This window comes from Falco peregrinus, chromosome Z, assembly GCF_023634155.1.
Source record: "Falco peregrinus isolate bFalPer1 chromosome Z, bFalPer1.pri, whole genome shotgun sequence".
NCBI classification, from domain to species: Eukaryota; Metazoa; Chordata; class Aves; order Falconiformes; family Falconidae; genus Falco; species Falco peregrinus.
The window spans coordinates 60,224,728-60,252,643 of NC_073739.1; the positions used below are offsets into that span (position 1 = coordinate 60,224,728).

Here is a 27,916-nt window from a genome sequence, read left to right on the forward strand (position 1 = left end):
CCTGATGGATTCTGCCTTCTGTACTAGATATGGCAGACCACCATAGTATGTGTTTATTACCTTTGAATTAATTTCCTTTTCCTGTCTCCCCTGCCTTTCAGTATTTTTTTTCATAGTTCTAAATGTTAAGCAACAGCTCAGTTTAACTACTTGGTGAAAGCTGCTCTGTTCTGAAATCTTCATGGATAGAACCTTGCCATTTCTATGCTTGAAGAACGCAGCAGTTATACTGAAGAGTTGGTGCAGTAAAACCAGGTCATATGACTTGCTGTGTACATCTATGCTCTCATCGTTGTACCATTTCAACTTAAATAATCAGTTTATAAGGGCAAACACACCTGAGGATGTGGTTTCATTTCTGTTCTTTTAGTTTGACTGTGGGCTACCACTGACAGACTTTGTCCAGCTGTTCTTCCTGCCTGACTGTGGGTCCCTGTTTCTTTCTTTGCCTTGATGATAGTGATTGTGCAACCAGATAAATAAGCAGTACCCCTGGGAGAAAATATTTTTTTTGATGGGTAGGTTTCCTGTCATCTCCCTGCATGACTGCTAGATTTGCCTCAAGAGAAGCAGTCACTGCGAAATGATTTCTTTTGGTGATGACCCAAGTTAAGGATAACGTGAAACTCCGCCTTATTTTGAAAAAGTGACTAAACCATTTCAAGCATGTTGGAATGTATTTGATAAGAGCAAATTCTTAGCTGTCTTTAATCATTTTGGTTCCTTTTCTAGTTTGACAAAGACAGCATATAAAATACTGCATTATTTGATAAAGAACATGTATTTAGTTATTTACTTTTTGTTTTGTTCACATGCTTTTTTTACATACAGCAGTCATGATTGTGGGCAAAAACACTTGGAAATGAAATGCCTGGAAACTATTTACAACCATTGACCTTTGGTGTACAGGTTGCTTGCCTGTTTTGTTATGTTTTGGGGTATTTTTGGCCTCCCCTGACCGCTGGGTGGTCTTATATATGAAAATACGAACAGATGGCAGAGGAAAAACACATGAGAACATAAAGGTATTTTTTTATTGCCTAATGACAGCATGTAATACCTTCTAGCACCTGGGGACTGAACACTACCCCTTTGATTGTGTGACTTTGCTTTTGCTTCACAAAGCTAAGTGTACAGTATCATATGATGATATTAAAAATGGTGAAAATCTCATGTGTGTCAGCCTAGATGTTGTCTGGGGCTCAAGAACAGAAAATCCATATCAGGCAAGGAAAGAGACTCATGCTGCTCTGAAGTCTCCCTGAAAAGATTCTCATCAGTCTCTCCATATTGAGATCAAATTATGATTTGCTTAGTTACTTTGAAGTAATTTTCTGAAGCAACCTGCATCTGGAGTTAAAAGATAGATGTTATTTAAATTTAATTTGGTTTTCTACAGAATTGCACTTGAAGTCAAGCTGAAATTTTTGTTTTAAGTTGTAGAGTTTTTTTTCACTCTGCAGATTCATTTAAACTTATGACTGCACTGTGGAGGTTATTAAGGGAAACTACAGACTATTAGCTGATAATTGGCGCTTTCAGAAGCAGGGAAAATTTGGGATGCAGTTTAAGACCACATGGTAGCATTAATAAAGTATTTTTATTAAGTCAAGAATTCTGAACCAGTGTTTCAAGTACTCAGGTACTCTATATTCAGAATGATCCCTCCGTGGATAACTAAAAATGGAATTATAATGATAAAATTATCAACAATTAGGTGATTGCATATTTACATGAATCTTAAGAGTATTTACATCCTGGATTTGACCATTAGTACTCTGTAGAGTGACTACTCCCTGCTAAGAGAAATTTGTACACTTTTGGATACAAATGTGTTCATCATCTCTGCAGTAGAATCACTAGTGAAGACTGGTAAGCTGTCTGCCTCTTCTTCCCTTCTGTAGCTGTGTACGATCGAATGCGAGCAGATCAGAAAAAATTTGGTAAGGCAGCATGGGCAGCAGCAGTGGAACGTATGGAAAAGCTTCAGTATGCAGTTTCTAAGGAGACTTTGCAGTTGATGCGTGCTAAAGAAATCTGTTTGGAGCAGAAGAAACATGCGCTGAAAGAGGAGGTAATTTTTCATTCCAATAAGTAGAAAAAGAAAACATGCAGGAAAAAACCAAACCTTAAAGGGTACTGATGTATTTAAAAAAACAACAAAAAAACAACAACAAAAAAAAAACCAACAAAAAATCCCCAAACTTGAAAGTCACTGTTTTTCAGCTTTTAATAATAAAAGTGTATATTTAAACTTTATTACACTCTACCATGGTAAAATGGAGTTGCAATGTAGGTGTGGTGGGCTTTGTGGCACTTAGTTTTCTCTTCACCTTTTCATGATAGCTGTCCAGGAAGACAGTTTTTTACTGTTTACGTTTACAGCTATCCACTGAGATGAATAAAATAAAGAGAAGGGGCAGGACAGAGATCTGTTGCTATATAATCTTCAGCTGCTATGTAATCTTTAGTTCTGAGGCATGACCACCTTTTTGGAACAGTTCTAACATTCCAGATGGAAGGTATCTGAACGTTAGTAAATATACAGATGACTGACCTGTTGTATTGCACTGTCTGTTTCTGCTTATGCTAATGATTAGGGCAGTCTTCCACAGGGAGTTGTGCTAGTTACAGCTTTCCTGGGGAGTGAATGCATGTATTAAAGTGTGTTTAAATGTCTTAGGAGAAGAAACCTGCATTTACTAGGTTTTACAACACCTCCTCAAAAGCAAAAATGCTACACATCCTCTTTTAAAATTTGCTTTCGTATGGATACTTGGTGCTATGAACACTTTCTGTCATACTAATGTTAATTTACATTCTATCCAATCAGTTGCTTGTTTTTATAGAGCACTTTTCAAATGTTTTAGCAAAATTTGATTAAGCTGGTGGCTCTGTTACGAAAAAGTTAGCTAGAGAACTCATGACTTTAGCACTACATAGGCTGGTAGGATTGTAAGCCTGATAAATTATGTGCCTATTTTAGAAGTTCTGTAGAAGAAAGCTTCATCAGCAAGGAAGAGAGAGTACATACAAGAGCCAGAGCATGAAAACAAAGTTTACTCCATTTCAACACCCTTTAGATTTAGAAAGCCAAAGTTGTCTGGAAACCTGAGTTTATCAGGCTGTTGCCATCCGTAGCCAAGAGTTGATGAGAGAAGCCAGCAAAACTAATTGGAAATACTATCTGAAATAAATTCACATCTTTAGAGCAGCTATGCATTGCCTTTTCAGTAGTACATTTTATTTTTCTCCCAGTGGAGATCTTCCATGATTTTTGCTGAATGAAATCTGTCCAGTAAATGAGACTTGATTGTTTGTTTTGATATGCAAAAGCATTAGGAGCTGTGTAAGAAAAGGAGAGGTTTGTTGCAGTATGGTGAAAAGCTCTGAACTGAGAGTTTGATGCTTTTTGGGATGGAGAAATGAGGAATGCTTGATGGGCATGCATGGGCACGATGCTTTGGGATGGTGTATTACAAAGTATAGAGAGCTCTGGGTTAAAACATGGTGATGGGGAGTTACGAGGACCAGCTTCTGTTCTGAAACATCCTTTTTTGCTTTGAGAACGTAAAAGCCCCAAGTATGCAAGGTCAAATGTGACAAATGTGACTGGGAATCCCATACTGGTGAAGAAAGGTTGCAGTTTCATCACAAAGAAAGTATTTGCAAAAGTGAAATACCTTCTCTGGCAAGTCATTTAGCTACTAATTTCTAGCCATAGAAGATAAATCCAGGGTATTCCTTTAAAAATAATACTGAAATGCTTGAGAAGCTAATTTATCAAGGTATGACTTGAAGATTAAGACAGAAAGAATGACAATTCATACCAAATACCAGATATAACTGTTTATGAAGGCACTGTTGGTGATCAGCAGGTTGTCTATGGATTTTTGAACATTTAGCCTTGGACAAGAAAAATGTCCCTAAAACCAGTGGTACATCCTTTGGAAGGAGAAAAGATGTTTCTTTCGCTGTCTGAAATTTTTCGAATTGCCCAGGATATTAATAGTAGGCGATTGTCTTAAGCTCTTTTTTTTTTTTAATATATCCTGCAATATCATGTCCTGACTATGATCAATTCCTCCTACTTAACTAGTTGGAGAAGTTTTGTTCCACAAGTTGCTAGGTGTAAGTGAGAGCCTGTCTTTTATCAGTGGTCAGTATGCTCCGTGTTTCTCTTAAAATAAATTAGAAATCCTCTAATATCGTTTTCTGTTGGTTTTGAGATGAGCTTTTGTATTCACACTTAGACCTGAGCGTTTTTCTCAATTTTACTCCCTTCTGAGATTTCTCAGACAGCAATAGCAATGAATTAAAATGAGTACTTGAACTAGAGAACAGTCAGGATAAGGAGGTGATTGGTGGCCGTTAACATGGCTTCCCTAAGGGAAAATCATGCCTGACAAATTTGGTGGCCCTCTGTGATGGGGTTACAGCACTGATGGGTGACAGAAGTGTTACAGATGTCATCTACCTGGACTTGTGCAAAGCTTTTGACACCGACCCGCACGACATCCTTGTTTCTAAACTGGAGAGACATGGATTTGAGAGGTGGAGCGCTTGGTGGGTAAGGAATTGGCTGGATGGTCGCACTCAAAGAGCTGCTGTCAGCAGCTCGATGTCCAAGTGGAGGCCAGTCACGAGTGGTATTCCTCAGTGGGAACAAGTGGGACCGGTGCTGTTGGGCCTCTTTTGTCAACGATGTGGACAGCTGGATAGAATGCACCCTCAGCAAGACTGCTGAGGACACCAAGCTGAGTGGTGTGGTTGACATGCTGGAGGGAAGGGATGTTGTCCAGAGAGACCTTGACAAGCTTGAGAGGTGGGCCCCAGCCAACCTCATGAGGTTCAACAAGGCCAAGTGCAAGGTCCTGCATGTGGGTTGGGGCAGCCCCCAGGATCAATACAGGCTGGGTGGAGAATGGATCGAGAGCCGGCCTGAGGAGAAGGACTTGGGGGTGTTGGTGGATGAGAAGCTCAACGTGGCCTGACAATGTGAGCTTGCAGCCCACAAAGCCAGCCGAATCCTGGGCTGCACCAAAAGTAGCATGGCCAGCAGGTCAAGGGAGGTGATTCTCCTGTCTACTGTGCTCTGGTGAGACCCCACCTGGAGTGCTGCATTCAGCTCTGGAGCCCCCAAAACACGATGTACATGGGCTTGTTGAAGTGAGTCCAGAGGAGGGCCATGAAGATGACCAGAGGGCTGGAGCAGCTCTCGTATGAAGACAGGCCGGAGAGCTGGGGTTGTTCAGCCTGGAGAAGAGAAGGCTCTGGGAAGACCTTATAGCAACCTTTCAGTATCTGAAAGTGGTGTATAAGAAAGATGTGGACGGACTTTTTAGTACGACCTGTAGTGACAGGACAAGTGGTAATGGTTTTTAAACTAAAGGAAGGTAGATTTGGGTTAGATGCCAGGAAGAAATTCTTTACTGTGAGGGTGGTGAGACACTGGAACAGGCTGCCCAGAGCAGCTGTGGGTGCCCCGTCCCTGGAAGTGTGCAGGGCCAGGCTGGATGGGCCTTTGAGCAACCTGGTCTAGTGAAAGGTGTCCCTACCCATGGCAGGGGGCTGGAACCTGATGATCTTTAAGATCCTTTCCAACAGAAACTCTTCTATGATTTTATGGTTGATGTGTGGTAGACTGAAACATGGCTTTGTTTTCTGTTTGAACAGTAGCAGATTACGTAAAAGGCTGGATAATCGAAAATCTAATAATGGCTATTTATATATATTGCGAGGGAAAAGTAATACAAATTTTTACAGTGAACTGCAGGTTAATTACTTTGTAATGACAGCAGATGAGAATGACCATGGTCTTACAACCTGGTAGCAACATGATTCAGTCATCAATGCAACAGGGTGATGCAGCAGCAGATGCTCTGTGGTCTGTCAAATCAGTTATTTCCAGTATCAAGAGAAGTGTTAGTGTCACTGAACATGGACTTCGGAGATTTCTTCTGTACCCTTCTTCTACATGTTTCTGATTGGCCAAGAAAGATTAGTTCTAACAGCAGCAGTTACAGGGAGGGCTACCACAATGATGCCAGAACAGTGAGTCTGTTTTACAAAAGGAGGTGAAGTTGTTTTGACAAATGAAGTGATGTCTGAGATGGTACGAAATTGCTCTCCACAAAAGTACTAAATGGGAGTAAATATTACTCAAGAGTAATGCATGTTGCTGTTCAGTATTGGCATAAGAACAAATGGTATCACCTGATTTTGAATACATTAGAACTACGGAAGTAGCTTCCTAGCAGCAAGGAGGGACTATCTGGAACAGACTTCCAGTGTGAGTAATAAACAGAGTTTTGTGGAAGCTTTGTGTTTTGTTTTTATTTTTAGAAAAGCAAAATAAGAACAATAACAACATGGACATTTTTTTAAGAACTCCATTTATGAAAAAGGTTCACTTTAGATTTGTCTGTAAGCATTCCATGGTGATAGAAAGCTAGATTTGATGGCACTCGCTTCTGTATTCCACGTTTGGCTATTTTTCAGTTAATTCTGTCATCTATCCCTTTAGTATGTGTGTTCAAGTTCTTGTCAGAGGCTTTCCCTTTTAACTCATATCTTATTAACAACATAGGGGTTTACAGATGATATGTTTCTGTCTTAGAACTATTAAGAAACTTAAGTTTCTGCTTAAGTTTCTTCACTTGGTATGAATGACATAACAAAGCCTGTAAGGCCCAGAGAGAATAAATTATTTGCTTTAGTTAATGCAGGAAATTGTGGTATAGCAGGAAATTGAACTTGGATCTCCACAGTTCTACTTCTTTGTCCAACTGCATAATATTTCTTTCCTGTAACGTTCTCTCATGTTGAAGATCTTCATGTTTATTTTGCTGTGTTGATCAGCATGAGAACTACCGAGGGTGCAGCAAATTACCTGCAGATAGCAACTTGTGAGATTAAGAACTGAACCACTTTAAATTTTTTAAGAAAAAATGCTGAAATTTTCCCGAGTGGTGATACTGTTTTGAATTATCACACATAATATAGTATCTCACATAAAATTTCAACATAAATGGTTGAAATTAGAGGTCCTCATTTTTCTTTTTCATGAGGGGCTATTATGTAGCTAGGGTATCTGCCTGAGAACCATACAGTGATACTAATTTTCCCTTGCTGTTGCACCTGAAAACAAATACAGTGGTGCTGTGCCCCTAAAACAGACTAGGTTGTCTGGTCTGCAGCATCTGTGATGTGTGTTTGTAGGGCTAAGATTCAGTTGTCGCACAGGTCCTTTATCAGGCAGACAGCAGTGTAGTTGAGTGAAATACTGAGCTGCTATAACTTCGTAAGCCGATATGTTTGAAGATGACCTATTTATGTCTATTCAGTCTTTATACAAAGTCTATGGGGTTAAGTTAGGGAATATATATTTTTTTAAAGAAAAAATAAGTATAACTGTGTGAATTTCAGTTCACTGACAAATCAGAAGTTCTTAGTTGTGGTAGAAGTTCAAATTACATTGCCTTAATTTTAAACAAAATTCAAAAAAACAAATGAGCAATGAACATTATCCCTCTCATGTGGAAAAACTGCAACGTTCAAGAGAATCAGTCCTTTTGTCTTGAAAATAGCCTCTAATTCACTCCAAATATTCCATCCTTATATCATTTACTGTTCTGGTCACAATTAGTAACTTAACATGAATGCAGAGTGAAAAATTGGCATACAAGATATTTTGGTGTCACACTGGACTGAAACGTAGATGTTATTGATTTTAAGATTTATGAAATTGCTTAAGGACTTACTGAGTCTTTCAGGCTAAGAGTTGATACACAAAAAATGCGTTCAGTAAATATACAGTATAGTAGAAGAAATTTTTAAAATAGATGTTACAAGAATTGATTCACAGGTCTTTTGTCAATCTTAGATGGAAATAAGTGTAATATACAGAACTGTTTCCTTAGTGTTTAACTGAGCTGTGAAATCGCTGTCAATGGATAATGATGCAGGTGTAAAAGCATACATGCTATAAAAAAGGGGGTAGAACATATTTATGAAGTATAATCCAGTAGTCGGTTTTGTATAAAAGGCAGCACTGTGGCTGAAGCTCTGCTGCACAGGGTGCTGGAAGCTGGTGAGATATTTTAGGGAAGTATCACTGCTCTGTCTACTGTTTCATCTTCCTGGATATTTGCAGTTAACCTTTGTCTGAAACAGGTTATTGGGTAAGATGGACCTTAGGTTTAATTCAGTACAGATAATTTTCTGTTTTAGTACAGTTACATTTAAACATGTGTGAGAAACAACTGAGGAAACCTATTTCTGGGTATTCATTAGAGATACAGTTTTACACCGTGAAGAAACCACCATAGTGTAAAAACATACTAGCAAATCTTTTTTTTTTTGAAATACATAGTTTCCTTGGTAGCTATCCCCTTTTAATGATTGAATGCCTGTAATACAGAAACTGGATGACATTTCGTCAGAATGGTAAAGTAGATAGATCACAAATCTCAAGTAAAATTTACAATTACTTTCATCCACTATCTGAGAGAAACTGTCAGAGAGACATTTTTTTGAGCAGTTTGAGAACTTGGAAGTAGCCCAAACTCTTCTGCATGCAGGTTGTAGAGCTGCATGGCTTTTAATTCCCTCCAAAGTGAGACAGCACACAAGATCCCCTTACATGTTGTTATTTCTTAAATGTGGCCTGAGTGGCTAGATTTTTTGGCTGAATGAAAGGATGATTTGAGTTCCCTTTGGTTATGTCTTGCTTCACTTTTCTATGCCAAATGTATGACACAAGTGCTTATATATATGTGTGTGTATATATATATAACTCCTCAGTTGTCACTGGGATCAGTGCATGTTTCTACCACCTTTCTTATTTTTTCCTCAGTTCAGCTTTAATGACAGTTTTAACTAGGTTTCTAGAGGCTCGTTGTGAAAAACTTTTTAGACTATCTGGACTGAAGGCAAGAAAATTCTAATTTCATTATGTATCTTCAAGTGAATCAAGTAGCAGAGTAAAAGAGTGGTAGGGATGTTTCACACTGTGCTACATGACTTGTCACTGTGATAGTCACAAAGTGTAATACAATGCTATGGATTTCTTTCATTGCCATATAGGAAAAAATGTCAGCTATTAAAGACATTAGAAAGCATGTGGCTGATCAAAACCTATCTTCGATGTGTTCAATTTTAGCATGTCACGTTTAGTGTACTGGACTTTATTTAGCTGTAATCATAAAGTCTGTGGTTTTGTTCTTCTCATTACCCTGGAGTCATGTATGTTTTGTTTTGTTTTCTCTTTGCATTTAGATGCAGAGCCTGAAAGGTGGTACTGAAGCCATAGCCCATTTGGACCAGTTAGAAGCTGATTATTATGATCTACAGCTTCAATTATATGAAGTGCAGTTTGAGATCTTGAAATGTGAAGAGCTGCTGCTGACAGCACAACTTGAAAGTATCAGAAGACTGATGTCAGGTGCTTTATGCGTTTTAATTAAGTCATAATCTGTAAAAGCTAATTCTGTTCCTAAGAGTTTAGTGAAGCCTGTGGGAATTAAATGAGAACAGATTCTTTATTATGTGACTAGCTGGATTTTCTAATAAAAGTACTGTTAACTTAAAATTTGCACCTGATCATAAGCCATATACTTACATATACGGAAGTTTTTGTCTGGTTCTTATTGCCTGTGTTTGGAAATAAGCGTGTAAGATACTATGTAAGTTTTGGAAATTCAGGGAGGAGGAAATGCCTTAATGACTGGACTTGTGTCACTAAAAATTTGCATTGGTATTAATTTATTTGAAGTTATTTGTTTTCAAAAGGCATTCTTGCAAATTGCAGTCCTTCAGTTAAACTTTTGAAGCTTACTGTATTGCCATTTCACTGATCTAGAGCAGCAATGTAAACCTCCTGTTTCTAGAATGTATAGTATACCTTGTGTGCCTACAGACTATGAAATGGTACAGGTACATCATACAGCATTTTTGAATATGTCCTTTGGACCTTTCTGTAGTTTTTATTCATACAAGCTCTGTTTTACTGCTCAGTGCATAGAGCTTGCACAGCAAATTTTGTTATGGATAGAAAAGTCACTTAAGAGATTTAAATCTGGATTGTATTGTGAGTTCTCTCTGGAAAAAGAGAGAACATAGGTATCATGGATTCTTCTCAGTGCTACATGAATGTCCTTTTTAGGTTTGTGATGGCAACAACTGTAACAGCATGTATGGAACATGAGGATTGAAAACGCTATAAGTGACTTAAAAGAAATGTGCAGCTTTGACTGGATGCCCTCAGTGGAGAGCTAGTTAGTGCTTTGGAGATAATTAGTCTTTGTATTTGGGAAATCAGACATTTAATTTTGGTACAGAAGTCACAGTATGATGTGCTTACCTGCAGACCAAAGGAAATCCCTTGAACAGGAGGCTGAGGACTGTGTAGCAAAATCCTTCCTCTTTGATGTAGTGACAGTAAAACCTAAGGGTCCTTGGAAATTGTTTGCTGTAAAAACAGTTTAGGCCGTTAAAACTTATCACTGATGTCTTCTCTAGAAATCTCAAAAAACCCACAACCCAGCCCTACAACCTGACCCAAAATAAAGACCATTAAAGGCAGCTGTTATGTTAGAAGGAATTACTGTTTTCCAGCAGCTCTCAGTTAGTATCTTTAGGACAGAAAATGAAAAATACAGTTCTTAAATGTGTGGGAATTTTGTTCAAAGGATGAAATTAACTCTTCACGCTTCACTTAGGTGGAGGGGATAGATCAATTAACATGAAGAATGTGACACTGAAGTGGCTGCATCTCTTCAATACTGTTCAGCAGTGAATCTGAATGAAAGCATCTAAAACATACAGTGTTCTTTTAGCATGTGTTGTTTCCTGTGCTGGTAAAGAGAAAGGCATGGTCTATTGCATCTTCTGTTTTGTTTCCTTTTCAAAGTGTACTTAACAGTCAGTAAATTAATAGCCTTTTAGTTGTGCATATCTGTATGACTTGAAATACGTGTGTCTTAGTGACTTGTAGAGGTTGTTGCTATTCTTTACTCTTTGACTGTATAGGCTCTGCAGAGATACGTAAGAGTTTTGCATCCTGTTTGGATTTGAAGGACATCAGCAGTACTGCTAATGAAGTCCTAACAGAAGTTTTTGAGAGCATGATTTGATTTGGCTGCCTGTGGGCTGTAAGCTAGAATAAAAACATTTTCTCTTGTAAATTCAGCACTGAATTTTTTTAAAAAAATAGGATCTGAAAAGTATGAGGTGATAATAAATTGTCAAATTATGAACAACAGTAGTAGTTTTTTGATCTCATTAAGACAATACCTCCACTGAAATTCACAAAAGGTGAATTTATTAGGTTAGAGTACTAAAGGGTCTTATCCTATCCACACAAACTATTTATACATCCTTGTAAGATAGTTTTGTGGGGGATGCACTTGTAAATTCCTGTCTTTTGCTCTGTTTGAAAGTGTTCTAAAAATTTGTGTGTAAATTCTCCCATTTTGTAAGTGCATGGCAAAATGTAATTGTTGTTAGCCATAAGTCTTATTTTTACTCACTGATGTCTCACGGTGGATTTTAGTGACTTGGCAGTTTTACGTATGGATGAAACTTCATGGGTTTTTTGGGAGTTTGGGTTGTTTGTTTTTTTTTTAAGTGAGCACTGAGGTAAAGACTAGTAGATCTGGTTTTATTAGTTTTTATTTTGAATTTAATATAGTGCTGTGCTTTCTTTTCTGATTCTGCTGTGTCTTTTGCTGAATTGGAATTAGCATGACAATTTTGGTTGCAGCAGAGACTGTACACACAAATAACATGAAGTGACAGCAGCTTTTAAAATAGACAGTGTACTGAAGAAGACCTTGCCCCTCTCGACAAGTAATCTAGTAGCAGAGGTAGGAGGAAGTTACAGTCTTGCTGAGAGTAAGTTGAAGTTAAAATGGGAAGGTTTGATGTTACTGCAGAGTAGACATTCAACAGTGATGCCAGCTGTATTTGCCGGGTTCACACAGCAGTAATGCATATTCCTCTTGGTGTATTACAAAAATATCCTACCTGGTATGCCAATGAAATAAGGAACAAGAGGCCTTTGCTGCTGCAAATTCTGCAAGGATTATAATCATCACTCTTTCCTTCTTGGCAAGAGATGAGAAGGCAGCATTCAGAGATGAGCTCAGTGTTACACTGAACGCTTCAATCAGGAGGCTAAAAATCACGAGTGTTGATAAAACTATTAGTAATGACCTCACATCCAGACCTGTAATGCTCTGAAGGATTGCCTTGAAGTTACCCTCCCTCTGTTGCCTCTGAGCGGAAGCAGTGACTGGGAGGTCAAAAATCCAGTAAGATAGGATTTTTGGTGTTTTGTTGGCTGATTTCCTTTCCATTAGATTAATAGTCAGTTAGTAGTAGTCGGTTCTTTGGTGGCAGAAGTCTCTCATGCCAAAGACTTAAAGAGTCTGTATATCCTGAACTTTGTAGTGAAGACTGGAAGGTATTACTGCACATCACGGGTCCTTTGTGTTACTTAAGAGACCCAAAGGCATGCATGAACATTGTGATCAAGTTAGGCTACAGACGCAAGTGTACATTTACAGTTATATTTGTTTTTTAATGCTCTGAACTTACCTGAATACCAGGCTGTGCTTCATTGGTGTTGATTTATGTTCTTCATAGGAACTTTAAAACCCTACAGTGCTCTGCTGTTTAGTGCTTTTCCTCTGACCTTTTGATTTTTGTTAGTCCTCTGAAAGGACTATAGCATTCTTCTACATTAAATCTTGCAACTCAGTGGGAGGGTGGTTGTTGAACAAAACAAAATGTTAATCAAATACAAACTATTGATTTGACTTTTTCATTGCTGACATTTTGAAAACAGAGAAGAGAGATGAAGTGGTATATTATGACACTTACGAAAGTATGGAAGCCATGCTTGAAAAAGAGGATATGGCAACATCTATACACTTGCAAAAAGAGGAGCTGCAAAAGTTACAACAAAAAATCCGCCAGCTGGAAGCAAGGCGTGGACGTATTTCAGCCAAGAAAGCCTACCTCAGAAATAAGAAGGTAGTATTAAATTGCAAATTTTTAGCATAATTAGCAATTTAATAAAATTTCAAAAGGTTTCATTTCAGGTACAACTTCCAGATATCCCAGAATTTTCATGGATTGTATTTGCTACTTATTAAAAGTTGTTATACAGAGTACCAAATACAATAGCTCGTTTTATTAAATAGATATATTTAAGATTATTTCCCTTTAAATAAACCTTTAATTACTTTGAAGTCAACAAATAAGCTTGTTTCTGTTAACTAATCAGAATACTTTCATGTGGAAAGTGCATGCTAGAGTGTGTGTTTTTACAAAGAGTAGTTTTGTTTGCAGAAGAGAATTTTTAAGGGTGTTTTCTCAAAGTTCTGTTTTCATTCCCTTACCTCATCCTTTTAAACTTACGTCATGTGTCATGGATACTCTGTATTCAGCAGATAGATATAAAATCCAGTATATATTCTGATTCGTAAATCTAGGCGTGCTGTTTAGGACCACTTTCCTTCTTCATGCGTTACATGGTTGGGATGTTGTGCAGAAAATTCTTTTAATATAGCTAATATTTTGAAATTGTGTATTGTGTGTATGTAAATATGCTCATTCCTTTTTTCCAGAATTACTTGTTTATTGTTCCGTAGCAGTTTGTGGTTACATCGATATGCATTATTAGTTAGTGAGATAGCATAATGAGTAGAATAGATCAAGTTTTGAGAGTGCATTGTGATACTTGTTATAAAATAGGTTTCTGACACATACTATAAGGCTATGCAGAAGTCTCGGATGAGACCTTGTTCTAGACTGGGATCAAGGGTTGGTTTTTTGTTGCCAGTCATTTCCCTTGATGTGGGGGATGACCCTTTTGTAGAAACAGTTGTAGTAGATTAAGGGTACAGCCCTCAGGTTTTGCCTCCCCTTCATAACTAATAATCTATTCCTGTACCTGAATCTGAAGCATGACAGAGCAAACAAAACGGTTGATAACATTTTATATTTTGGATTTTTTATATTTCTTCAGTCACTGTCCTGTCTCTGATTGACACAATATGGAGAAGACTGCAAATAAATTATTATAAAAGAAATGTCTCTTATTATCCAGTTATGGGAACTAGTTTGCTCAGTAGAGTTTGTTTTCCATGAGCTTGTAAAAAGAAAAAGTATCAAGAAGCTGGGCATCCTAGTGCCTAGTGCTTCAAGGGATAGATCCTATCTCTCATGCTGTGCTAATTACCATAGGCTACATTATAATAGTTATACACTGTTTTCTCCTGAATATGAAAAGGCACTGCTGGTATCTTGGGGGAGACAAACCTGTTTAAAAGCAACAGCCTGGTTGCTGTTCCCTACTTAACTTGTGGGAGTTACCAAGTCTGAGAAGCAACCATGAAGCAGGAGTAGAGTTCTCTGTATAATTAAGTAGTCACCTTCAATTGGCTCATTTGTTTCAAGGTTATGCTATGATAAAATACCTTGTTGAAGCTGAAGGAATTGGTTCTAGGCTGTAACACACTACTTGCAGCATGCCTACTTGTGCACTGAGACATGATGGAGAGTTGTATAGGGTAGTATTGCTTGTCTGGATCTGTGTGTGGGAATTATATAGTCACGTATGCTCAACATTTTGCTGGAAGAATGTGGCTGTACTGCTTTTAGGACTTGAGGTAGTGTCTCAATGTGGAACCTCACTGCTGGATGTCACAGCATGGACATCACAGCACACTCAGAACTAGTTCCAGCTCTACTAATTTCATTGCCCAGCGTAACACTATTTGCAGTTGAGTGCTGCAGTGAGATACTTAGCTTTCAGCTTCTAAAGAAATCACAGATTGAAATAACTTGTATTTAAACTTGCAGGGGGAAATCAAAGATTTTTATTTGAGCAAAAAGAATAGGCAGAATCTGTTGTGTGCTATTGTGCGGCACTCGCTGGGCAGAAAAGAACATAGCTATTTTGATGGCTGTTTATGTTAGAGGCATTTACTGTAGCTGCCCTTAGTACTGCTAAATAACATAGAGCCCCACTAAGCTTACCAGTAATTACCTGAAAATCAAGATTCTTGTGGCTTTGATTCAAACATAAACAAGCTTTGTATCTTGAGAGACCATTCTAGTGATGTTGCAAAACATTGTTAATGAACACTATTTATAGTGCCTGATGTGGGTAGCTGTACTTCACAAAACTGGGAGGAAAAAGTCTTGCTCTGAGGAGTTTGCAGTTTTAAGTTAAGCGTGCAGAGCAAACATACAGATGGGATGCAAGAACAGTCTCTAGATGATGGGAATGAGCACAGTGATGACCGAATGCTAAGGGAGGAAGAGAATGTGTTTTTCAGGGTGCATTTGAAAGTATGTGCTGTGTGGTAAATCTTTCTCAAAGTTTGTCTCTGTCAATTAAGAAACATTTACTGTTGAACTGAGATGGGAGTCTGTTTAATGCTTTTTAGATGGTGTTTCTGACCATGCTTGTTTCAGCAAAGTATCTTAAAACAGACCTGTAAACAAGTGGGTGTATTTTGGACTGGGTTGGGTGAGGTTTTGGTGAGGGGTTTTTTTGTTTTCCTATTTTTTTTTTTACTTTGTAATTCTGTAGCTGAAAACAAAATGCAAGCTGTGCATTAAGTAATGTATATCACAGTCCTGTGATATATTTAGAAATTACAGTCCTTGCTTGTTATTAGGTTTTTGGCAACTGAAGATTCCCTTAGGAGAATGCCTCCTTTCCTGGCAGCAGATATAATGATTAAAAAAACAATAGGCAATAATTCTCTATCATTGGTTTTTATTTTTTGGAGGAGCTAATTTCATCATCTGGGTGTTTGAAAATCTTTTCTGTTGAGAAGATAATGCAGTGAAGAGGAATCAGTTTATATATAGTAAGAGTATACATAATATAAATACAAGCTTCTGTGACTATAGTCTGTTTTGTTTTTCAGAAATTACTTACCTGTTTTTGAAGTTGATGCTTTTATTTTTTAATGATGTCAAATAATTGTACTAAACCTTTATTACAAACGTTTGCTAAAGGTTCCTTAGAAACCTCATTCAGTTGTGATTCTGACTGAGCCAGAATTTTTTTGTGTGTGGTTTTACAGAAGTTGATGTTCTTTCACTGTACTACCATGAGCATAAACTCCATTCTCATTTTTTTTAATATAAACCTATTTGCATTTGTTAAACGGTCATTTCCTGATGTTCCTTTGTTTTTATCGTAGTGAGTGAGTTACTAAAACCCAGGATTTTTAACAGTGGTCTCACTATTTTTCTTACTTCTTGAAAGCTAGTTACAGATACTTCATGCGGGATGTCACTATTGTTATCCCAGTGTACCCCCTGCTGGCGGCACGTAGTATTAATTAGGTTACCATACGGACTAAGCAGCTGTTTCATTAGGGAGCTAGATGTACAGCAAAGAGTCAAGGTGAAAAAGTTAGTGTAGAAGGTGTCTAGAAAACATCTTTGGAAAAACAGACTTGTGAAAAAATTGAATTATTTTATATCCAGGAAGAGCGTTCCTTATGAACAGACTGGGAGAAGCAACTGGTTGGTGAAGCTGTTTGGGGTATGTTTATAATGTGTGCTTTGATCTAAGAAGCTTCCTCATATGCTGTTGTGTCCATTTATTAGGGCATCTTCACTACTTTGCAAGCCCACAGTTTGAAGCGTAGCCCGTGCCAAAACAGGCGTTATGTAGATGTACTGACAGCTGGCACAGGGTTACTCGGTATGCTTGATTATCGTTATTATTATTACTGCAACAATGTAAGGACATAACTACACTGAATGCTTATAGCAAAATACAGTTTCTGTACATACTGAGCTTACCTAATGAGAAGCTAACATTTTAATTTTGATGCTTTTCAATGTGAAAGTAATGCTTACTGGAACTAGTTAAATACAATACTAATGTAGATCTGTATTTTGTATTACTAGTCCTAAATGTGGTAGCTTATCCAGTGACAAGGGTTGAATGGTTCCTCAGCTCTCCCTTTTTGTCTTTTTAATAGAAGTACTATTTGATACTGTGAAATTGGTCAGGTAGTTAAGAGAAATTGGCGTTACCTCTCAATAATCTTGTTGAGTTCCATACAGTTGGTCAGCATCTTTCTTGAGGAGTGGCTCTCACTGGATGTAGTGCTCCTGCTTTCCCAGTGCTGAGAAGCCTCAGGGGACTACTTCACATGTTCAGCAGGCTGTATTCCTGCTCATACACCCAATTATGATGTTTCCTTTTTTTGCAGGAGTTTGTTCTTTTGTGGTCAACTTGTCATCTTTCATAATCACCCAGATCGTTTTCTTTAATGCTGCCACCTGGCTGTTTTTTTGTTCATCCTTTGTTTGTAGTCACTTAGTCTTGTCTACAAGTAAAATCCAGCATTTGTCCCTATAAAATGGCAACTTTTTTTTTCCTAATTAAATTCAAGTGTGTTGTTTATTAGTACAAAGTCAGCACCAGATATGTTTTGCTCTGATTTATCCTCTTCATGTGCTTAATTGCTCTTAAGCAGTGCTTAAAGTATCTTTCATTATTGCTCTTAATCAGAAAGTTTTAAATACTGGTGCTAAAGAGAAAACATTTCATAGACATGTGCCCCCCAGTTTTTTGAGACATGTCAAAAAAACCAAACCAAACATACATTTTCTCATTATTTTATAATACTTCTTTATATCTCATTACATATATTCCTCATTAGTTTAGAAGACTTCTAATCAAACTTAACACATAAGTAGAAAATAAAGTGTCAAGGTAAATCAGTATTACAAATAGTGTTTCAGATTCTCTAACAATATTCTGACGGTATTGTGCCTTGAAATGCAGAAATGAGGTAGTTTGTACTTTTGCAGTTACAAATTAAATGAATTAACTTTTCCGTTGTTTTAATTAAACTCTTTTCACCATGGAAGAAAAACCCCACAAACAAACGTAAATCCCAGCCATGTTTAGCTATATATATATATATATATATATACACACCTCTGATGAAGCTGGGCCACTGTTTCCACAGAAACTTTCATGCTTTTGCCAGTTATCTGTATACGGTAGCAGCATTGATGGTTTTACTGCCCTGTACAGGAGCACTGGCTGACTTTTTATGTGGTTTCAGTACGTCTCATAACCTGCTTGTAGGAGATAGTAGGTTTTTCTGCCATTTCCAAGTGTCCAAAACCGTGGACTTTTTTTATCCCTCCGCTCCTTGTTTTTGTATCTTTTTGCCACTACTGTAGTGGCTTGCTTGATGGCTGATAACTCCATCAGCTGCTCCAAGCATTGCTGTCAATGGCAAAGCTCCTGTCTGGCTCCATGCAGTATGATGCCTGGGAAGCCCATTGCTTCAGCGTTCTGGCTGCAGTCACACTCCAGACTGCTTCCTAACACTGCCCCTTTTACACAGCCGTGAGTTCTGTTTCTGACTACACGGCTGACTTGGTTATAGTTCTGCGTGCTGTGTGTACTGAGCCTAATTTTGTGGCCCATACTGTCTGATTTCCTGGCCCTCACTATTGTCCTATGAACTTGTCTGTCTTGTCGCTACCCTGAATTCCTACACATACCTTTTCTTTGTAACTGAGATTTAATTCAGTTCTTTTTATATTACCTGAAGTTTGAGTGTCATCCTGTTTCTTGTAATCTATTGTAATGTGGCCTATTTTGATTTGTTTTAACTTCTTATTTGCAAGCAATGTAATAAGTGCTTGTTTTTAAACCAGACATTACAGACATGAGCTTGGTATAATAAGTGAACCTGCTTGTGCATGCATAAAATTGTAACAACTTTATTAATGTTTATGCTTGCAGATTGTATGTGCAAAAGATGAACTGACAGTTGTAAATGGAAAGCTGTCTAGTTGCATAAACAGAAATACATGTTGTATTTGAGAGTTAGTTATTATCCATGTATATAAATGCATGGAGTTATGCAAGGTTTTTATGAAGTATTTGGCAAATCGGTGTTTGTTGCCACTTTCATAACGGTATTGTAGAATACACTTATCAAACAACTGTTACTTGTGTACATTCTTTTGACAGAAGTAATGGGTTTGGGTTTGTCTGGATTGGTTTTGTTCTTATTTTGTGATTTTACTTTAACTTAAATTAGCTTGGTTAAATTAGTTTGTCTGAGATAGGCTTTGTAATTTTTATTTTTCTAATGCTTACTGCTGTTTCCTAAATATGACATTTTACTCTGTAAATCGATATTTGAAATTCATATTTTATAGATAACATTTTATGTTGCTACAGGAGATCTGTATCGCAAAGCATAATGAAAAGATCCAGCAGCGTCACCAGAGTGAGGAAGAATACAAAACGCACCACACTGTTCAGCTAGTAAGTTCCGCTGTTGAGTTTAGCCTTTAGTTAATAGCTTGCATTCCTCATCGTACATTAATTAGGAGAGTATTCAGAGTGACAGCTGTTTTAAAAAAGATGGTGTGTAGCCCTGGCCTTTGCACCATGAATTTCTGTATCATACTATGCTGGTAAGGGGAAATACGTGTTTGTGTTAGGATGAGATTGAACCCAAGCAGATAGAACAGTTCTTTAATGCTAGGTTCACAGTCGTAAGTGATGACTGCGAGGGTTAAGCTGCATGCAGTTTATCACATTCACATAGGTGATTCTGGACATCTGGGTACAGCATCAGACACACTGAAATGAGAAGGAAGACATACATTTTTATTCTTGAATCTTAATAAGCCTGTTTGTTATTTTTCGTCTTTCTAGAAAAGTCACTAGAATTTTGTGTATAAAGTTGTAGTTCCAGCTGTATGCTCCATGATTCTCCACACAGTCTCATCACAGAGTATAGGCTAGCTAGTCTAACTCTTGTGCTGAACATAATAGACTTCATATTAAAAAATAGTCAAATTCTGAGCTAAGTCTTGGGAGCTGATACAGTATCAATATTTAATAAAGATCACTGACAAAGATGCATTGAAATCCAAGTCTTCTCTTTAATTCAGGCTTCAATTAGATTAGTGAAAGTGATTCTGTTTCATCCTTATACATTTTTAACATTGATGTATTTATCCAGGAAGTCAGCTGCATAATTTATTTTATGAAAAGGCTACTTGGGAAAGACAGGACGTATTGGCATACTCTTTCAGGAGCTTAGATAAATAGGTTTTTTTTTTTCAGTTCTTAACAATAAGGCAAAGGAATTTGCTGTGTGGAGTGGTCCATTTGTCACTCCTAAAAATAAGACCCGATAAAGCTGAAGGACTTTCTTGTCTCTCAAAACTACGGGGCTTTTTTGTTACTTCATGGAGTAGCCCACTTGCATTATAATGAAGAACCTTATGCTGATATTTTTTTTGGTCTTTTTTTCTGTTAATATAATGTGACTGAATTTCTGCTGTTACTGTAACATAGATTTTCAGCCACTGATTTTCATTAAGAATTTTGAAAAGATAACTGCAAGGGTGTCCAAACCTAAAACCAAATAAAAACTGCAACTTCACCACTCTTATTTAAAAACAAAAAAGCCCAAACCAAAACAACAAACCCCTTGAGTTTGAGACTGCTTCAGCTAAAGTTTGATCTGTTTGCGTATGTAACATGCAGGTGTGGTGGCAGAGCTATCCTTCCTGCTATAATACTTTCTTTATGCCTCTGATTTAACTTTTGTCCCTTTGCTTTGTTATTTTCTTTTCACCACATGCTTGTATTCCTCTTCACCTTTTCCTGTTTCCTGTCCTTACTGTGTTTCAGATGCATTCTCCTCTTCCTCTCCCTAATGCATCTATATTCACTTCCTTCCAAATCACAGGAGTTGGCTCTTTATGAAGGACACAGGCCACTAGCTGACTTCTGAAAATGGCAGGCAGGCAGACATCGCTTTTGTGTTGACTGAATGACAATAAAAGTTCACAAAAGTGATCAGAATTTTTAATTACGATGATGAAGATGAGCTTCTAAAAGAAGTTCTAAATGCTGTGAGTCATTTAAGGATTAAAGCTGCTGTTTCTGCTCAGGGTTTTTACTTCATAGTCACCTGTTCTATCACTTTCCCTCATAACTTCTGAACCTGTGTACAATGACTTTTGCCATCTGATAACTAGTATCCACTTTCAGTAGATTTGACTGAATAGTAGTGTTTTGTTTCAAAGATGTAGTAACTGTGCTGAAGTTTTGTGAAAATTGGATGCCTAGTTAAAGGAGGTGATCCGAATTTATGTTGTCACTGAGGTAAGATCCCCAAACAAGAAAAAATACATCTGTCTTAGCTGCAGGGAAGAACTTCAAACCTTTATTGAAGTAGGATTACAGAAAATCAAGCTGGATTAAATAATGACAGTTTAAGGTAATTAAATACGAAACTTTTGTTTACTGTTGTAAATCATAATGAAAATGTTTACTTAATTTGCTCATTACTGGATTCAAAATTTTGTGGCACTGAATTCAGTGGTTTCTTGTACTGTGAAAATACTGATATGACTTGTTTTAAATGGGCAGCATTGCAATTTGAGCTGTCATTTTTTTCTTGAAATGAGAGAAGATGGATACTGATTTGCTGTCTGGTTAATTTATACCATTTTTAATTTAAGGAGGCTTTTTCCATATAATTTTCTGTCATGTCTGTAGCTATTTCTCATCTTTCTAGATAACAAGTCTTTCAAGTGTTCTAATTCCAGATTGAAATCTTCCTTTACTGAGCTTTGATTTCTTTAAGATTCTAAAACATGAAATACATAGTATTTTTTAAGGGGAAGAAAAAGGTGAAGTTTGGAAGTTCAGAAGTGTATTTGAGAGGTAGGTTGTTAGGTAATTCTTAACAGTTAACGGAAGAGTTAATTTAAGTCAGTTTTTTTAATGATGTTAAACATGGCATTGTATGTAATATTCACATGTTTTTCTATGTGTTTTCTCAGAAGCGAGATCAAATACAAGATGAAGAGGAAAGAAAGAGCTCCTGGGTTAGTCAGGAGCGACAGAAAACACTGGACAGACTTCGCACATTTAAACAGGTAACAGAAGAGTTGTTGTTTTCTGCCAGTTTATTTTGCAAAACAAATTTTTACTCATTCTAGGACTATACTGTGCTATTAGCTGTACTCTTTCATTGTGCAGTTAACTGTTCTTTGGAAATCTTGCAGCAAAATATGTCATTGGTAGTAATGAATTCCTCTGGCCATTACATTCCCAGTGCTGTAATAAGCTTCTGTTCACTCTTACATCTACAACTTGTGACAAGACACTTAGCAAGTTCCCAAAGGAATTACAATCTGAGTGGTATGTCCCACAAAGCACATTACCATCTGACATACCCCAGTTGCCACTGATTGCTAGAACACCTGCCAATACCTGCTCCTTCCTATTACCATGGAAGTATCAGAAAATGAATAGAAGATGGAATGAAGGGAGGAGGGTAAGGAAAGGGGTGAAAGTATAAGAGAACAGAGACTGTATTAATTGGCAAAGACTTTTTTGTTTTGTTTTGCTGAATACATAAAAAAGTACAGGTACAGGAAGTTTCTCTGCTGGAAAGCTGTCTTGCTCAGCAGTACACTTTTTGTATCCTTATTGTTTTCAAGGCTTTTGAATTGCATAGCTTCTATAAATTAAAGCAAACTTATTTTAACCAGCAACTATTAATGAACTGACTTTGTGTGTAAGCATGGTTATATTGTTACGATCCCTATTGCTTTAGACCTACCACAATTGTGTAAAATGTATTAGATACGTCTTTCACAAGTGTTTACATTTTTGCGTTAAAATGGCTATGGATGAAACTAATATGAAAAGACAGTTACTGAGTCAGCAAGTTTAAGAACTAAATTAAAAATACTTCGGAATGTCTCAGAATGATTGGTGTTTTCATGAGATACCTTTTTAAGCAGTATGATTCACATCTAAGGCCAGTGTACTAGGTCAGAGGGGACTTCATTGCAGAAAGAGTTTTAGAACCAGTTTTAGAAAAGGAAAGCAAGAGGGAATTTTGGATTTTAGTTTCCAGAAAAAAGTTTTGAATGTACAGTCTGGCTCCTAGTGAAATCCTAATTCTAACCCCATGTATATCCCTGACTAGACAAATGACATGTAAATTGTGGCTTAACCAAGAATAAAAATTAAGAAAACAGATCACTTTTGCATAAAGGTGAGGATATATTTGCTTTGCTTTTACATCCAGAGCAAAATGAATGAAAATAGCAGATGAATCCTGCTTGTCAGAAAGACAAACCCTAATGACAAGTACTTAGAATCTAGAATAGTGTGTTGCATGTACTTACCCAATTGTCAAAAACTTACTTATTTTAGCGGTACCCTGGGCAAGTAATACTTAAATCAACCAGACTACGTTTGGCTCATGCAAGAAGAAAATGTGCAACCAGCTCAGCACCCTGTGTTGATCAGCCTCAGTCTTTGCCAGCAACCATACAAATCCAAGAGAAGAGTGAAGAGGTGGAATTGGAAAATGCAGTCCAGCCTTTACAAGTGCAGGAATCTACAAGCTTAGAACAACTTCAAGATATCTCATTACCTCCAAATGGTGTTACCTCTGAACTGCCTCATGTTAGTGTTTCTGCCCTCACTGGTAATAAGCTTCAACCAGAGACTGTTACTGTAGTACCGCTGCCACCTCCTTTGCCTCCACCACCTCCACCTCCACCCCTGCCCTCCAAGGAAGATGCTACCAAATCCTTAGAGAAAAGTGACAGCTTTGTGAAACGTCAGAGTGAGGAGAAGGGAGTCCAGCACTCTTTTGGTGTCCCACCAGCACATCTGTTTGACAGCAGTCAGCTAGTCAGTGCCAAGAAGAAGCTTAAGAAGACGGGTGATCTAGAGGGTTTGCAGAGGAAAAGAGGTAATATTTTCACTTCTGTGTATTTAATTGTAATGCACATCAGTTCCTCTTTTGAATTGCTCTATAGAAAAGTGTATGCTTTGATTCTGTCATTAATGGGAGAGTCATTAAATCTTGTTCAGTTGACAGATACTGGCAACTCAAATGTTAGGACCTAAACACTTGTGAAACTGACTGTGTGATATACCACATTAGAGTAGCTAGAAAACAGAGCTAATTGTTGTCTGAAAGAATCTTTTCCTGTCTAGTTGACAGCCAGCACTGCAAATATTACATGCTTCTCTTGAGGGTGCAGTGATTTTTAAATAACATATGTTCAATTATAGTATATAATTTATACATTAATAACATACATAAAAGTTAATTTTACATAATCTACATCAAAGTAAAATGAATACTTGTTGAGGGACAGAGAAAACATTGAGAATGCTTTCTTCAAGGTTTCTTCAAATTTTCATGTAGAAGTCCACAAACCCTCAAGTACCCTTGAGAGCTGAGTAAATATATAGGTGAACTACAATTAGAAATTAAACCTGTAATCATTCAGCAAAGCATGTTAATAATTAGCTAAAAGATCAAAAATTTCTTTGGAAACTGAAGAGAATGAATAGAGCACAGGGCTGAGCTGGGAGATCTGATACGACTTGTCAGTTCTGTGTTACTTGTCTTTTAACTGTTTAGCTCATATATAAAATGGGGAGAATGGCAGCCATGTTTGAATAAAGTAATGCTCGTGTTTTGGTGAAACATGCTATACTGGAGCAAAATTTTTATTTGAAAATCAGACATGGGATTTTCAAAAGTATTCAGCTGCACTGTTTTACTGTAAGTCACTGAGAAAGAGTACCTTGATTCACAATGCTGTAATATGGCTGTAATAATATTTTATTTAAAATTCTATCTGGCTCTGTCAGTTACAGCTGCAGAGAACATGACTCCATTCACATTTTCCCTCATACAGATAAAAGCAAAATTAGAACTGTCTTCATCAATCGGACAAACAAGAATGTTTCCTCTAGAAATTGTCCTTAAATGACTGAAAAACCTTGAAGAAACTGTATAGTTGCAGAATTCTTAAGCTCTTACAAATCCTGCAGGTTGCAGGTACAATGTCTTTAAGTTCATTATCAATTTTGATGCTGCTATGCTCCCTTTTTCTTTCTCTATAGTCTATTGTTTATTTTTCTGATACTAATTTTATCTTGCAATTTTATATAAAGCACATGTGTACAATTCAATACAGATTAAAATGACAAATACAAAATCAAATTATATTCTCCCTCTTAAGAGTATTGTTAATGTCTGTAGCTGCACTTTACCTGCTGCTCTGGTTTCCCCAAGATGTTCTCGGTCTCTTAAGTGGTTTCACAAATCTGTCTCTGTATTTTACGATCCTTCCTTCCACTTTCAAATGTGCATTCCTGTACTCTTTTTCTTTTTTCCTTGTGTCTATTGTGTCTGGGCCATTAGTCTGATGGACAAAGCTCACTCATAAATGCAAAACAGGTTTTAAAGATGTATTCTACAATGTACAAAAAAGAACTGGAGATGAATACTCATCTGTTGATTGATATGTGCTCTACATTGTATGTGCTAGTGTATGCGAGCTATTTCGAACTGTTGTACTTTATTATAATGCATTCTTTGGGACAGAGTTCTTACCTACTTGTAGCTCTTTAAAAAGCCAAAGGCCAATCTGTATTTTTGCAGAGAACTAGTCAGAAATTGTTGATAAAGGCTGGATTGTTGGTAAAGTGTTAACTCTTACTTCTTTCTTTTCATTAATGATAAAGGAAGGGAATTTATGTAGGCATGCTGTGACTAGGTGCCAATACTTACATGAGTCCAGAGGAGCAGGAAAATGCATGCTGTTGCAGTTGACTATACTGCTGCTTCCCTCACTGACATGCAGTCCATGCAGTAGGTAAAATCAGCCACAAAATTCAAGTGCTGAGAATGGATTGCACAGTCCAGTACTTCAGATATGTCTCACTACCTGAGTTTCAAAGTCAAGAAAGAGAATATAATAAACACTTTAATGGTGTTGGATTCATGGCAGCTAGTTTGATTTTTCCTGACTGCAATCAGGAAAGCAGTCTTGTTCAAAAAATTCTACTACCTGTCTGATAGGAGGTGAAGTTGTTTCAGAAATTTGAGTTGTTTGTATAAACCAGTTTTGACCTGGTAATACGGAAGAGAAATTTGGGGGCTAAAACAATATTGGAGCTACCATTATACTCTGTGCTATGGGACTATCACTTTAATAGTATGGAGCTACTTTTTGGTCTGTAGGAAATATAAATTAAGACTAATAAAATTTGGTAAAAATAATACTGAAGGTCTTCTGATTTACTACAGTGAGTTCCCCGATGGATGAAGTGCTGGCTTCCTTGAAACGTGGCAGCTTTCACTTAAGAAAAGTTGAGCAGAGAAGTCTCCCTCCTTTTCCTGACGAAGATGATAGCAATAACATCTTGGCACAGATTCGGAAAGGGGTGAAGCTGAAGAAAGTGCAGAAAGATGTTCTGAGAGAATCCTTTACAATTCTGCCTGATACTGACCCTCTGACAAGGAGCATCCATGAAGCATTGCGACGGATTAAGGAAGCATCACCTGAGTCAGAGGATGAAGAGGAGAGTTTGCCTTGCACAGACTGGGAAAATTAAGCTGTAATTAACCTGCATCTTTTTTTAAAAAAAAATTTCAGTGCTTTTTGTATAACAGTAGCTGCTAAGCCTCAGGTTGTGCATTCTAGGAGATTTAGTATGAATGTGACTAAACTCTCTGGCATCCAGCGTGGTAAAACATGCACATATGAATTTAGTATCAGTGACTTTCCAAAGAATGTAAGGTTTATAGTAAGGGAAAAATTTTCTAGGCAACATATTAACCTTTTATTGTTTGAATACTTCTGCTGAATTGACAGGACTGCTCCTAGAAAAAGCTGTATTTCATTTAGTAAATTTGAAGGGACTGTTTGCAGCTTACCAAAAAGCTTTAAAAAGCTTTTAAGTAACAAAGCAGCACTATTACTCTTGGACATGCCTTGTACTTATTTTCTAATTACTTCTGGCCTTGTAATAAAAGTTTAGCATGTTTATCACTTCAGACTGAATAGGTCCAAGTGAAGGATGGTTAGGTTTGACTGCTGAACACATTGAAATGTCATTGGTTACCCTGTATGACTGACTCAGAGAGCTTGGTTTCAATCTGTAAACTTTCATGACTTAATTAAATTTCCAGACCATAAACAGTAAATATACAAATGTAACTTTCACTTCTGCTCCTCATAGAAATCTCATTAGCTTGCATTATACTAAGCTACAGTGCCTGAAAGTACAGGTACTAGACTTCAGCAGATGAAGTTAATGATTTCAGAACAAACTGGAAATTGGCAAGAGATTAGTTTTCAAAATTATGGCTGCATCAGTAGCACAAAGAGATTCTTGATAACAACAGAAGCATACAGCATTAGTTTTGTGTTGTTGTTTTCTGCTACTGGCATGTGAATGAACTTAAGCCTCAATGAAAGCTTCCACTAAACTTAAAATTTGGAGAAAAAGAGAGGTAGGTGTGACAATCTGAAAAGAATTTAAAAATCTGTTTGGAAATCAAAGGCTATTTCAAGACTATGGAAGATCAATATTTATAATCCTTGCAACACAACTAGCAGTAGCAAAAAGATAACCTTTTTGGATATTTACAGTCAGGCATTTCTACCCCAGTTAGTTGTTATAGATGGAGGGTGACTATTGATAAGTGTTAACAGCGGTTTAAAAAATTATGGTGACTTAGCACGTCATCTGCTGAATGTTGTTGTGATTATGAAATACTATGTCTCAAACTGTTTCATTGGTATGCTATTTTCAAATAATAGTACTTAAAATTTTTGAAAAGGAAAAATAGATGTTGCCTTTATTTACTCGTGAACTAGCCATTGGCAGGACTAATGATTTAATGCTGTTTAATTATGGCATGCTTGTTCTCTTCCATACCAAAAGAACTGCTAGTTTTGGAGCTGGAATTCCAGCACTGGAGGTGTACTTAACTCTTGCTGAAACTCAAACTGAAAATAATTTTGCTTGGATGTAACTTTT

At 37.2% G+C, this 27,916-nt stretch overlaps 1 protein-coding gene across 2 annotated transcripts in view; it reads left to right on the forward strand.

Moving 5' to 3' along the window:
• JMY (junction mediating and regulatory protein, p53 cofactor) overlaps positions 1–27,916 on the forward strand; it is a 73,049-nt gene that overhangs the window by 37,865 nt on the left and 7,268 nt on the right. The window contains exons 4-10 of one of the 2 annotated variants that reach the window (XM_055790874.1): positions 1,905–2,074; positions 9,280–9,445; positions 12,851–13,038; positions 19,256–19,342; positions 21,886–21,981; positions 23,273–23,819; positions 26,178–26,488. In XM_055790874.1, the coding sequence (XP_055646849.1) occupies positions 1,905–2,074; positions 9,280–9,445; positions 12,851–13,038; positions 19,256–19,342; positions 21,886–21,981; positions 23,273–23,819; positions 26,178–26,485 (1,562 nt within the window). In that variant the 3' untranslated portion in view covers positions 26,486–26,488. The remainder of the gene's footprint in view (positions 1–1,904; positions 2,075–9,279; positions 9,446–12,850; positions 13,039–19,255; positions 19,343–21,885; positions 21,982–23,272; positions 23,820–26,177; positions 26,489–27,916) is intronic. The other variant, XM_055790875.1, reaches the window with a different exon arrangement.